This window comes from Lemur catta, chromosome 16 (assembly GCF_020740605.2).
Source record: "Lemur catta isolate mLemCat1 chromosome 16, mLemCat1.pri, whole genome shotgun sequence".
Lineage (NCBI taxonomy): Eukaryota > Metazoa > Chordata > Mammalia > Primates > Lemuridae > Lemur > Lemur catta.
In genome coordinates this window covers 15963992-15979459 of record NC_059143.1, presented here as the reverse complement: position 1 = coordinate 15979459, position 15468 = coordinate 15963992, and the positions used below count along the sequence as shown (strand labels likewise).

The window sequence follows — 15468 nt, the reverse complement described above, 5'->3', positions numbered from 1 at the left end:
TTACTGCTTTTTATTGTTTTTTACATATTTCTTAATATAAATAACAAATTATCTTTGTTCACATCATCTCTATTCCAATTATAGAGGATTTATACTTTCTATTTTATTAATTTGTGTTCCTCAAACTTTTTACCTGGTCTGACTTTTAAGGCAGGTCTTACAGTGGTATTGAAGACCATGCACTCTAGCCTAGATGCCAGATGGGTTTGAATCCCAGCTCTATCATTTACCAGCTGTGTGACCTGGTCCAATTAACCTAAACTTTCTGTGTCTCAAAAAATGCGGATACAATAGTATCTCCCTGATAAAGTGTTTATGAGGACTAAGTACTAGTGTACGTATAGGACACAGAACAGTGCTGGCACATACCTCTTTTTAAGGGTTTACCATTATGATTTTATAGTCAGGAAAAAAAATTGATAAAGACATATAAAATTTTCTTTTAGATGAACCTGATTACCTTCCAAAATTGTGTCATATTTTATCCCTCCATTATTATTTTTAAAAATCACATTATTAAAAATGAAGTATGTATACACTTTAATTCTAAGAAAACCTGTTAGAAATTTAATTGAGATTTTCTGTGTGGTCTTGAAGCTGAAAATATGGGACAATGCTGTGATTCAAGTATCTTTCCCCAGTCCCCTAATGGGTCTAACATACCAATTCAAATAAGGGTGGCAAATCACTCCACCATAAAAAGTAGCAAATATTCATGTCAACTAAGTGGTAAACATAATGGGCTTCTACTATAATAATTGCAGGAATAATTTTAAAAAGTCCTTATGAAAGCAAATTGATGAATTCCAAAACAGAGTCATGCAATTTCAAAACTAGGTAAGAGTGGAATATATTATAAGACAGGTCTACCTTGGACCTCATCCAAAGGAAGAGTTATTACCATACCGTATATCACCAACTTCACCTCTAAGGCATGCTCCATGCCACTGGCAGCATTTTACTAGAAAATAGGTGGGCTTCTGTCTTTCTGAAGTAATTGAACATTTTAAATATAACTGGCATGTGAAACTGGGTAGATCTCATATATGAAAATGTAACTAATAAGATAGATAACAAACCATCCCTTCTCTGTCTCCCTTACACCCCCATGTACCACATACACCAGTCTTCTCATTACTTTAAAATCAAATGTCATACATAAGGGTGGGGGTGTCGGACTATAGGGAGAAAAACAGGAACTATTATAACAATACCATGAATAAAGAAAATGAACAAAATGATATGTTAAAGTTTAATCTCTAAAGGAACTATGTGTGATGAGGAATCAAAAGCATGAAAATAGCACTGGCACAATTGCAGGATATTTTTTCTTTATAATTCTTTAAATTCATTAATTTAAAAAATAATTTAAAAGAAAATAGGGTTCATTTGTAGATGGGTAGTTTAGAACTTCTAAATTTCTCAGCAGCTAAAGACAATTTTCTTAGTAAGTGCTAGAAAGCTGGGTGGCTAAATATGGTAGATGTCATCTTTATTATCTCCTCAGTGGAAAACAGTATAGCTACTGTTTTTCTTTAAATAACAGCTGATAATTAGGATGATCAGATTTACTAACTGATCATTAAGAAAGTCAATCAGTTAGTAAGTAATGGATATATATTGGTAAAAACAGATGTAGCCATAAGTGGGCTAAAAGAATGAGGCAGATCAAGCTTAAGTATAACTTTTCAAATAACCTCACAATATTCAACAGTCAATATTTCCATGTGCTTATTAATTTTGTAAATGAATGTGTGTGAAAGAAAAGCATTAGCCATGTGCACAGACAACTTGACTCTCAGCAAAACACAGGTCTTAAACAATTGAGGAACAAATAGTAAAGTTATTGATTTATTTTCTAAATGCTCCTTCCAGATGCAAATCCTTAAAGACTGAGATATCTTACAAATACAGATATTCTAACAATATGGAGATAAGACTGTATATTATAAAATATACTGAGAAAGGAGGATTATGGTAATATAAGTAAACCCAATTCCTGGTCCCACAAGGCAAAGACCTAACTTACTCTGGGAATGGTTAAATAAAGCATCCCTTTAATTTTCTGATTACTCAGGGAATTTAGCTACTTACCTGTGCTTCCAAAATGTACAGCCCCAAGCTACCTGAGGTACACAGGTACAGGGTAATTAAAATAATTAAAAGGTTGCTAAGAGGATCAAATGACTCTATGAACTATACAGTAACGTAAGGGATTACTATCAGCTACTGAATAACCAGTTATGTTTCTCTTCTTTAATATTCAGAGATGCTATAGGTGATTTTTGAGAAAGTAATATTTAATAGTCATTTATAAGTTTAAGAAGCTTTTTCATGTGGCTGTCTGGTTATATGTGTAAAGAAATATATTTTATATAAAAAGTCTCCATTATAAAAAGTATATTTGTAATAAAGCAAATCTAGATAATGCCTAATCACTGAATCTGTAGGGAAATAATTCTGAATGAAGCTAATATAAAATACTATTTTACAGCTATAAATTTGTAATTTAAAATAGTAATATTTTAGAAAATAAAATTACTAGGTCTAAATGAAAGAACCATTTTAATAAAACAAATTTGCTTTAAAAAAAACATTTTGTGAAGGTGCTTAAAATATATAGCCGAATAGCAAACACAATGCTTTCTGGCTTTTAGTAATGCTTCTTAAAAGTGACCAATATTTTGATTCAAAAGGATGTCTTCCTTAATCAATAGTTGTTAATCCAGCATTTATAAGATCAGTAACTTCAACATGGAAGCAAGGTACAATATAAAGAGCCCACTGTCTAATTACTAATCAATTCTCAAACATTAAGCCTTTGTTATTAGAAAAGCTCAAAGGCAACAAGAACTCCTATATGATGTTATACATAAAAGGGGAAACTTGTTGAATAACTCCAACAAACAATAATTTGGCTATTTTGTTTGGTATGTATTAAATCACTATACCAAGTCACTGATAGTACTACTCCTCTTCTGATTAACAATGCTTGTAAAAGCCATCACTAGCTGGACTATAACAAAAATGAAGATTTAAAAACAATAAACAAGTGTTATTTCATAATTTGACATTCCAAATTATTCAAAGAAAATATTTTTACCATTGAAGAAAAGCCTATTTATTCCTAAGTAAAACAAAAAGTCTCACTAGTGCTGGTGCTTACGTGACTGTGGAGGGCGAGGTGACCCCAGGCCGCTACCACCGTAGGCCGTGAATTTAGGAATCTGATGCAAATGCAGCATGTGATCACCTACAGTTTGTCACCCTTCAAGCAGCGTGCCTTCCTGCACTACTTCACCAAGGGAATCCCCAACGTGCTGCGCCGCACTCGGGTGCCTGCCCTTCGCCTGGGTGCTGCCATTTGTAGTGTTTTATCTTGTCCACACATGGGGGACCAAGGGGTTCGAGAAATCCAAGAGGAAGAAGCCAACTGCCTAAGAAATTGACAAATGAGCACCTCATCTGGATGATGGTTCCCTGTCTCTGAAATCTGAAAGATCCTTTTCTGGCGGAGGAGTCTGCATTGTAGTGTCTTGAAGACACAATAAACTTCCTATGGGCAGCACTGCTGTGATTTTACATTCTTGCTGTGACTGCTAATATTTAAGTTCATGAAGCTCCCCTCCTCAGCATGAGTCCTGAACAGTTTTCCCTAGTCTGAGGTTTTGGTGAAGGAGTAGAGCTCACCCTTTGTTCTATCATCTACAAAAAGTAGCTGCAGCTAACCATTTGTTGGTGGCATGGGCTGTGGGGAGTACTGGTTTGTGGCCCTCTGCTCCCATAATGAAAATAAGGTCTAGTAACTATATTGTAAAAAAAAAAAAAAAAATAATAATAGTCTAACTATAGTGACATTTTTGGCTGTCTACCCAACAACCATTTCCTTTTTATTCCTTGCTAAAAGAATCCTGATTTTCTTCGGTATCTAAGAGCTGCCTGGAGAAAAGTTGATTTCTCCCGACCTAGGGAATGAATCTTAAAAAAAAATCTTTCATTTTTTAAAATGCTTCATTTTGAAATAATTTGACTTAAATTCTAAACTCCAAAAAAATGCAAAATCCAAAACACTTCTGTTCCCAAGCCCTCTGGATAAGGGATACACTCAACCTGTATTTCATTGTTCAAGTTGTCCTAGAATTTGCTATTGTCCTATATTTGCCAAAAGCTTGTTTTTACAAGCTGTCTTCTATATCTTTTTGACATGCCTCCATTACTTTTTGAGCATTTCTTTATTTTCTGGCACTGTTAGAAGAGACAACTAGGAGATGGGGCTGAGACCAGATGCAGGGGCTTAAAGATCAGGTACAGATGTTACAATAAACAACTTCTAAGCAGAAGCTACCTAGAGGGGCTGATAACTGCAGGCCAGAACTGGCTTCGACTTGCTTGTCAGCTATCTCTGCCCTCTTGCATGAACTTTGACTAATTATAATATGATTTACATTGTGGTTTTAAAATTTCTCTGCCCTTGAAATCACTATGACAGTTCCAAGACAACCATATAATATATGAAAATGGGAGGGAACCCAATTCTAGAAATTACTACCTAAATTATTAGTAAAAGCCAACCCCTCTGGTGTTGAATATTCCTCCCTTCAATCACTAAGACTACAAAAGATCTAAAACCACTTCCTTTCAGTGAAGCTGCTCTCTTTTGAGCCTACCCACTCTCCTCCCTAAGACTGTACTACTTTTGCTTTTAATAAAAAGCTGTCGCTTGCTTGGCTTATGTGGTGCATCCTGAAATTCTTTTCCCCACTGAACATCAAGAACTTGGAAAAATCTCCACTTGGAGGCAGGTAAAAACACCACATAATATTCCAGCTCATCTTATATTTTGTGTGCTCCAATGCCTAGAATTAGCTATTTCTGCAGAGTACCTTAACTCTTTTTACTGGAGAAAGTTGTTTAGAAAGCAAGATCAGAGCTTCAGGAGTATTTATTACTACTGGGGTATTATTATTGCTTCTAGGCCCTCTAAATAGAACAAGCTGAGGAAATATATGTACATTCTCATACACATTAACACAAATCTATATCTATTTATATATTTTTAAACCATGAGTGCATGCTGATAATTCCAATTCCTACCTAGCAGCATAGGATTCATCCTAGCCTGCCCTCTTTTTGTATTTTGTGACTCATTTTTTCTGATAGTGAAAATCTTGGCTCTGATTACTGGCAATGTATTTACTAATTTGCTCAATCCTAAAATACACTATAAAATAGTATCAGAATCTTTATTAGCCTGAGCCAATCATGTCCAATTCAATTCCCTTTGTGAGTTATTGTTTAGAATTGACCACACAATTATGGTCAATGAGGTAAAGAAGTCTGCTGGGGGCTGCTTCTGGGAAACTTTTATAATAGGTAAAAAGGGACCCAAGGATGTTCTGCAAGTGATGACTAGAATGATGATGGCCATCTTGCCATTTCGCGGTGAGGGAATCAAGACTAAGAGGGTGAGCCATAACACTAAGTATGGCAGAGAAGACAGAAATAATCTAAGTCTTTTATGATTATGAGTCACTTATTAATGGGTCCTAGAATGTCCCTTCTTTGGGCCTTCTATGTGAAAGAATACATTTTCCTTACTGTAAAAGTCACTTCTGCTTGTTTTTGTTTTTCACAGTAGAAAATGTCCTACCTAATAAGATAACATCCTAAATTTACTATTCAGAAAAGGTTTCATTTCCTCTGCAAGTAAAAAACAAGCTCTCAATTAGGGAACTAAACACAGTTCTACTACAGAAACAGAAATATGAGTTCTTCTATGGTTAATGACGTCTTTAAGGTAGGAACATGTACACTTTCAACAACAAAAGGTTCCAGTGGCCCTATAGGGACAAGGCAAGAAAAGAACAAAAAACAAACAAAAAAACAATGAAAAGCATTTAAAAGTATTACTAATTAAGACTCAGAAAATTATTTTAAACAAAACTGTTCAAAAATTTTATGATTTTATATTTCTGAATCTAAGTTCACTTCCAAACATGACTTTCTATTTGTAAGGAAAAATTTCCCAATTCTCATTTTCAGATTATAACGGAGAAAACAACTAGGTGTTCTGATGAATGGTTAGTAACTCTAGGTTTCAGTTACAGCCTTGGAAGCTTTAGAACATGAAGTAACTGAGGCTCATATGTATATACCGTAAAGCAAATGTAAAATTATTACTCACATGATATTGATTTTTGTTATTGGTGCTATACTCTATTATGCCATCTGTTTTAGCGTGGAAGCTCTAAAAAACCAGGAATAAAATCTGCTCCTGAACTTAGAAAATCAGAACTGATTCAGGGCTTAATAACCAAAACAATTCCAGGGATATGTTAGTCATTTCAAACTACTTAAAATGAGTCCTAGAATACTTATATAGTTTGTTTCTATTTCTTATATGAGTTTAGAAATCCCAAAATTATTCTGCTCCCTCTCTTGTAGAATTTTGAATCCAGATGTTAATCCTGACTGAGAAAAGAATGCCACTGACAGACCAAAATGAGCTTATAGGTCAGCTGTCACTTTAATAAATACTTAATGAAAATAGATCATATATGTTAAATTAAAATGCAAATATACATATGCAAATATTAACTAAAGCTATACTTAAAATTATAAAATTAATCCTTCTACTTTAGATTATTGAAAAAAAATTGCCGTCAACTATCTAAGGTCCACATTAAGTAAAGCTAATTCTTTATAAATAAGATATTGAGGCCAAACAGGGCATCAGTATCAATTACTTTATAAATAAGACATCAATGTTACACACTGATACTTACAAAATTCGTTCCTTTTTCAGTTTGGTTACCTTTACTTGTAAACCTGAAAAGTAAAAAGAAAAAAAACAGTATTTTATTATTTCTAAAGAAGTTATCTAAGTTCTTTTATGGGGCAAATGCTATACTGTTAAGTCACTTCTGCTAGTCTCTGAATAATGAACCAGGTCCCATTAGTATGTAGAGAGTATTCCCTTTACTTACACCCTGAGGTCACAAAAGTATATCTGCAACATTTTTGCTTTTAGTCTATCATATGACAGCCAAGTGGAATGAAATTTTCCCCACTTTGAGTTATTTCCTTTCTAATAGCAGGGGCAAGCATATAATTAGAAGTTCACTATAAATGAAAGTCTATGTTCTGACACAGCCTATGTATTTGCTCACAGCAATGGTGTTTATGTAGGCTCAAATCTTCTGGGATTAAACTAGATTGTGGCAGGAAGTCCAGGATTAGGAGCAAAATTGCTTACAGATAAATACTTAACAAAGGACACTAGTGTTTTTCTCTCAAGATATCTGTTACATGTATTTTTAATTTTAATTAAGTCTGACACAAAACATCAGAGAAGAGTGGGAGTCAGGTAGTTATTGAGAAGAAAGCAAGCTGATAGACATTGAAACTGCAAGGAAGGATATAGAGAAAATAGGGTGACATTTCTAATTTACATGAAAAGTAATTAACAAAAGAAGAAAAACAGTCAAACACATGTGAAAATGCATATAACATCACTAGCAATGAATATAAATGCAAATCGATACAATTACTTAACAAAATTGTAAGAATCATAATACCCAATATTGATTAAAGTGTCAAAAACTATACTCCCATACTTTGCTGAAGGTACTGTAAATTGGTTTGATTCTTTTGGAAAGCAACTTAGCAATATGTCAAGTCTTTTTCATCGGTATCTCACTTCTTAGATTCTAACCTTTAAAGAAACTCAGTCATAAAAAATAAGTAACAATTTTATAGCAAGCAAAATACTCAAAGGCACAATCAAGTAAAAAAAAAAAATTTTTTTTTTTTTTTGAGACAGAGTCTGATTTATCCAGGAAATCTGGATATTGTGGAAAAATAAAGGCTATGGAGAACTTTTTTGGTGTTACACCTTTGCCCTATATCTCAAATTTCACCTCTAGGAAATGTGCAACTGATATGACACATGACACATTTTACCGTCAATTCTATGGCCTATGATTTGAGTAAATAAAACGTTAAGAATAAGATGGTGAAGTAAATGTTACAGATAAACCTGTACTCGAATGTTCACAGCAGCTTTATTCCTAATAGCCAAACGTTACAAACAACCCAAACATCCTTCAACGAGTGAACTGTTAAAAAAAAAACCAACCCAAACATTGGTTGCATCCATGTACCACATATGCTACCGAGCAATAATAAGGAATGAACTATTATCGATAAGTGTATCAATTTGGATAGATCTTAAGGGAATTATTGCTGAGTTTAAAAAGCCAATTTCCTAAAGTTACATTCTGTATGATTCCACTTAGACAACATTCTTGAAATGACAGCACTGTGGAGATCGAGAACAGATTATGGGTGGCCAGAGGTTGGAGGGATAGGCAGAAGAAAGGTGGCTGGGGATTTAAAAGAGTGGCATGTGGGCTCCTTGGTGGCAGTCACAGGAATCTATACATGTGATTAACTTGCACAGAAACAAATACACACACACACACACACACACACACACACACACACACAAGTAAACACATCTAAAATTGGTGGAATTTGAGTAAGGTTAGTAAATTTTATCACTATCACTTTCTCAGTTATGATAATTAACTATAGTTATACAAGAAGATGCCACCATTGAAGAAAAACGTGTAAAAGGTATACAAAAGCTTTTTGTATTATTGCTAACAACTACGTGTGAATCTACAATTAGCTCAAAGTACAAGCTAAAAAAAAAAAAGCTAAAATGGAAAACTATTTGCCCCCTTGGAGCTTTGAAACACTATTAAAATATAAAACATAATAAAGGGAAACTTATCTTTTACAAATTAAAAATAAAAACTGGTATTATCTTTTCATTTTTAAAAATCTTTTCCATCTGTCAAGTTCCTAGCCTGAGAAGCTTTCTTCTCTTTCAGGTAATGATGACAAATTCATGAGACCTTGAAAGTGCTTGGTAAAGCATCAACTCATTCTTGAAGAATTATGAAAAGAAGAATTTGTGACCCTACTAGGCCAAAAACTAGAGTCAGCAGTTTTTCCCTCTTCTTCCCTTCCCAAAACGTGTGAAAATTTACTTGTTGACAGATTTCATTGTTTTTAATTTTGGCTGACTTCTAAAAATCAGGTCTGCTTTTAGAAGTGAAAAGTGCAGCCAAAGATGAAATGGATTCTTGCCATGAACCATTTTAAGAAAAAAAAAAACAATAAGATAGAAAATCCATATAAACTTCAAAAGAAAATTCTTGGGAAATATGGAAAGAACTACTCTTTTATCTCGCAAGCATTCAACACCTGTGAGGCATTTGTTCTGTCACGCACATCAGCCCTGAAACAGGTTTATGTGTATATCTATGTGTGTATGTTTAAATTTTAGCATTTGCTATTCATCAAGTCAATTAGGCATCTACAATTAGAACCTCTATAAAGTGTGCTTTAATCCTGCTCCACACCCAACGGAAGGAATGAGGCTATACAACAATGCAGCTCCTGTATGAACAGGTAGTCTGTTCAACAAAGTATCAAGGATTGTAACACTGGCAACCTGAGATACCTATTGAGGAAAGTGTTCAAAAGACCAAGTACTGTACTACAATTAACCCTACACCCACTCATATATGAATTTTGGAGGAAATGAAACAATTAAAGGCCTGTATGTGTAGTTATAATAAACCAAACAAATTTAAGAGTTCAGGAATGAGGCAATAATTCAACTTGTTATACATAAACAAAAATCATTGCTATGTTAATTCTTACTTATTTTAGTTCTCTACCTAGAACAAACCATATGTACTATATGTACTGTTAAACAAGTTATTTATGGTTTTGAATTATAAAAAAGCCTAACATCATCTTTCTTGACAAGAAGTGGCTTTATATATATAAATCAAGTAATTTAACTTCTACCAAAAATACTACCACTGCTAGTATTTCTATAGTTGCCTAATAAATTATTTCAATTTCAAAGTATAAACTCTTGTCTTTATAAGATGCAGCCAAATTTAAGATGTGCTCACTTTAAGATTTAATTATCTCAAAATAGGTAAATTTTTTTGGTGGATTTCACTGAATTTACAGATGTAAATTCAAATGAAAAAATAACAGGCATGTGAGTTGCTGATAGCATTCTTAATGATAAATGGGACATTGATATTATGGATCAAAATTACATGCAATTCCTTTCATTGTTAATTTTTATAGTCTTAATATAAATGTACTCTTTTTGGAATTTTTGACGAAACATCTGAGAAAATAAATGGAGCAATCTAAAACTGAATCAAGAAATATTTATCCTGTCATATTAGAGCCTTTATGCTCTCCCACTCCTTCAAAGGGGTTTGAATTTTGCCCCCTAAAACCTGCCTATTTTTCTATGAAACTGATTGCCATGTTTATCAGATACAGAAAATATAACAGCTGAGATGCTGATGGCAAAACCTGGCATGGACAAGGGGCCATTTATTTAAAAAGTGGTGTTCTAAAAACTAAATATTCTAAAATTTGATTACCTGTGTTTTTAATAATAAACCTGATACTGCAAAAGATTTTAAAATGCAAAAAATCTTGTACGCAATTGAATACACATTATGACTTCTAAAATTTAAAGAATTCTGAAGTTTCTATTAAATTCTAATAAAACCACCTGTTAATTCTGAACTCAAAGCATAAAAACTCTATGTTAACAGTAATAATCTGTGTTTTACCCCTATACTAGCAGCATTTGCCACAAAAGGACATAAGACACTGGAATGAACAATCATGAAGGGATACAATTATTCTAAAGAGAAAAGATACAAAAACTAGGTGACAAGTGTCTCCAGAATTCTTCAACAAAAATGGTCCGGTTTGCATATTGCTGTTCTTCAACAGAAGTTGGGAAACTTTGTTTATTCTTTCTTAGTTTTAAAAGAAATGTATGTAGCTTATACTGGGATCAGTGCACAGTGCACATACTGTCATGTTTTCCCATCATTTTATTATGTTTTGGTTAAATGAAGCAAAAAAAAAATCTAAACACATATAAATGCATGTAGGTATTCAGATGCATGTAAGTTCCTATGGATAGATTTACATGGCTAAGTAACAATTATATATCTCAAGTACTACCATTCATAACATTTCTCTTTTGTTTTTTACTGACATGAAGCTTTAAAAGTAATGAGTCAATTTAGATTCCCATATATACTTCAAAACCTGCAAAGTCCAGACAAGTCCATGTTTGATGTCTTTCAAATAGCTTCTTATACCGGTTTTTCCAAGTGGATCCCCCACCTTCTTAAAAAAATTAAGTTCCCTTCAGGCATGTCTTTGAAGTTATCACAAAGAGGATCTAATTTTATATGGAACTATGTGGAACATTTGACACAGGCATGGCCCAAACCGAGTGTTTTTAAATGACACATCATTTTTAAAAACTAGTGCTTATTCATTTAATACCTTTAAAAATCCATAAGTGATTTGAAATTGGGAAAGTGGCCTGATCAATAGCTCATCAGCTCAAACATATATCCAATACCTAATGTTCACAGACACATGGATATTAACCATATACACCAACAATTGCTATATTCCTCCCTTAATGTTTTCCAGGGTATACAAACTACCTTTTCTGGGAACATGATTACTATTAGAACATAGCCATGAACAGTACACAATTTAAAAGAATTATCTACTATATAACATCTGTGAGTTTCATATATTCTATAATTTGATGAATATGGCATATTATTCTTATCAAAGAATATATTATTTATTTTCTTGACACCTCCTCATCATAAAATGGGGGTCTCATGAAGATCCTGTTTAACACCAAAGAACATGAAGGAATCTGTCAAATATTTTATCTCTGTTAAATTAAGAACCTAAAAATAAAATTGGCCTAGTTTTTATATGGGTATGTATAAAAATTCTGAAATGATGATTAGTTATGACATGAAAAAATAAGTAGTTTAGATAAATACAATAGCAAAAATAAGCCAGATATAAAATAGTATGTACAATGACCACAACAATAAGCTACGTGCATTTTTTTTAAAACTAGGAAAGAAAACACAAAAACCACAAATGTCATTCTTGTAATGATTTATTTTTCCTTTCCCAACTTTCTAGAATATTATCTAAAAATAAAAAATTTAAAGTGAATGGGTAGTAAAGTATTTCAGGGTTTTAGACAGGCACAAAATTTAGATATTTTCATATTTCATGGATTTTTAAAAACTGAAGTTCAGGAAAATGTTCCATTGATCTAGCTCTAAACTATGCAATTCATTTAGATGTCATTTGCTGATTTCTTACTGTGTGCTATGCACTTTTATCTACGGGGATATAAAGATGAGCAAGATAGGGACTCTGCATAGTAAAAATTTAATGATCTTCTTAAAACCAGTTATAAAACAAGAAAGTAATTATTTGAAGGATGAAGAATTTAACCATATGCTTAAAGATGGCTGAATGCTAATTCCCCTCTATGAATGTTTAATAAAAATCAAGTATATCTGGTCCTATTTAAATTATTTCAAAATATTGTATGTGCTTCACTTTAGGTCACAAAGAATAAAATTTTTTTTATATTACATACAAATAACATTCCTGTAATAGTTTAAACTTGAAGTTGTTCTTACTGGTAAACTTACATGCTGGGATCACAGTATTATAAAACAAAAGGAAGCTACAGCTTCTCTTCAATGGAAGTTGGAAGACTATTTCTTCCCAGTTTTAAAAGAAGTACATGTAGCTTATTACACTGTTATCAAAACATAGTGTCTGGTATCTTACTAATTCTGCTATCATTTCATTATGTAATTATACTGTATAAATATTTTCCTAAAGAAAATGAATACAACTGCCAAAAAAACCCATCATGTCTTCTTCAGTGTTGTATCCTAAGTACTGCTACCATGCCTGGCATATACAATTCAATAACTTTTTACTAAATGAATGACAAGTCAGTACTAAAACTCAGAATCCTTCCTCAATGTTTTATAGTAGAACTTCTACGGGTAAATAGTGTAGTCAAGTGAATTAATTTAAAACATTCATATCTGTTCCTGGACATATGGCCATTTTATTTATTTTTTAATTAGAGACAGGGTCTTGCTCTGTCACCCGGGCTGGAGTACAGTGCATGATCACAGCTCACTGCAGCCTTTAACTCCTGGGCTCAAGTTAAACAATCCTCCTGCCTCAGGCTCCCAAGTAGCAAGGACTATAGGCATGTGCTACTATACTCAGCTATTTTTATTTTTAATTTTTTTTTTTGTAGAGATGGGGTCTCACCATATTGCCCAGGCTGGTTTCAAACTCCTGGCCTCAAGTGTTTTTGTCCCAACTTGGCCTCCCAATTTATTTTAAAATTAGATCTTTCTTATTAAAAACAAATTTGAATTTCTATTTTTTTTAATATTTAAAGTCAACTAATCTGTCTTAGATATAAACAACTTTATGAAAATTGACAGGAAAAAGGTCCAAAACTCAAGAAAATAATCAATAAATTATATAGACAGTTCATAGAAAAAGCAATACAGGCCGGGTGCAGTGGCTCACACTTTTGGAGGCCAAGGCAGGAGGATCATTTGAGGCCAGGAGTTAGAAACCAGACTATGCACCATAGTGAGACCCTGCCTCTACAAAAAATAGAAACACTAGCTGGGTGTGGGGGCATGCCTATAGTCCCAACTACTCAGGAGACTCAAGCAGGAGGACTGCTTGAGCCCATGAGTTTGAGGTTGCAGTGAGCTATGATGCCACTGCACTCTAACCTAGGTAACAGAGTGAGACTCTGTCTCAAAAAAATATAGAGAGAAAAAAGAAAAAGCAATGCAAGTCACACTTAAACATAAGCAAAGATGCTTAATCTCATTTATAAAGAGAAATACAAATTAAAACTACACTGAAAAAATCAATAGGCACATTAATCAAATGCAACATAAGATGTCATTTAGATACAGATTTGAACAAACCAACTATAAAAAGACATGTGACATAACTGGGAAAATTTCAACTCTATCATCTAATATGTATTAGCTGATATTAAATAATTTGTTTTGCTAGTGTGACAACAGCATTTTTTGTTGTAAAAAGACCATCGAAAATATTGAAGTACAGCAGTTTCCCATTATCTGCAGCTTCACTTTCTGTGATTTCAGTTACCTGCACTCAATGATGGTCCAAAAATATTAAATAGAAAATTCCAGAAATAGGCCAGGTGCAGTGGCTGATGCTGTAATCCCAGCACTTTGGGAGGCCAAGGGGGGGAGGATTGTTTGAGGCCAGGAGTTCAAGATCAGCCCGAGCAACACAGGAAGACCCCATCTCTAAAATATATGTTTTTTAATTAGCTGGTGTGGTGGTGCACACCTATACCTACTTGGGAGGCTGAGGTTGGAGGATCACTTGAGCCCATGAGTTGGAGGATGCAGTGAGCTATGAACATGCCACTGCACTCCAGGCTGGGGGACAGAGCAAGACCTCGTCCCTAAAAGAAAAATTCCAGAAATAAACAATTCACAAGTTTTAAATGGTGCACCACTCTGAGAAGTATAATGACATCTCACAATGTCCCGTCCAGTATGTGACTCATACCTTTTCCAGTGTATCCATACTGTATATGCTATGTGCCCATTTTAGTCACCTAGTAGCCATTTGGTTATCAGATTGACCTGTTGCAGTTTCGGTGCTTGTGTTCAAGCAAACCTTATTTTACTTTTATTACGGTATATTGCTACAGTTGTTCTATTTTATTGTTAATCTCTTAATATCCCTAATTTATAAGTTAAACTTCACTGTAGATACGTGAGTATAGAAAAAAACATAGTATATATAGGGTTCAGGACTATTTGCGGTTTCAGGCATCCTCTGGGGTGTTGGAACATATCCTCCTTGAATAAGTGGAGATTATTGTTATTTATAGATGAAATTATGTCAAGGACTTCAAAATAACTAAGTGGAAAAGGAATAGAGAAGTACATGGAATATATGTAAAACAAGATTGGCCATGTACTGATAATAGTTGAAGCTGAGTGACAGGTATATAGGAATTCATTAACTTTCTTAACTTTTATATATGTGTAAAATTGCCTAAAATAAAAAAAATCTTAAACCTTGAATGAAAAAAAGAACCTATAGCCATACTTTAGAAAACAATTCTGGAAGAATACACACACAAAAAATAATAAAACTGGTTACCTGCTTGTGTGTGTGAGGATAACTTCTCACTGCGTTCTGAAATTTTTAGAAAAAAGCTAAAACTAAAAAGAAAAATTAATGGATAAAACAATAATAATGACATTCCACTGATACCTCAATTTCTAAATGAACACTATTGCACCCTGATCGTACCACCAATTACATATGCTAAAAGAGGACTTTAACAGAAACATAGATCAGCATATTCTAGCAAATAGAGCATAACAGAGCAGTAAAGGATGCAGGTGAGACCAGAGGTAGCTAAACTCCAACCCTTAACAATAAAAAAATTAAAGAGAGTTTCTA

At 33.5% G+C, this 15468-nt stretch overlaps 1 protein-coding gene across 3 annotated transcripts in view; it reads right to left on the bottom strand.

Annotated features, from left to right (window-relative positions):
* RBBP8 (RB binding protein 8, endonuclease) overlaps window positions 1-15468 on the bottom strand; it is a 105433-nt gene that overhangs the window by 65120 nt on the left and 24845 nt on the right. For all 3 annotated transcript variants that reach the window (XM_045527212.1, XM_045527210.1, XM_045527211.1), the window contains exon 3: window positions 6786-6828. In XM_045527212.1, the coding sequence (XP_045383168.1) occupies window positions 6786-6828 (43 nt within the window). The remainder of the gene's footprint in view (window positions 1-6785; window positions 6829-15468) is intronic.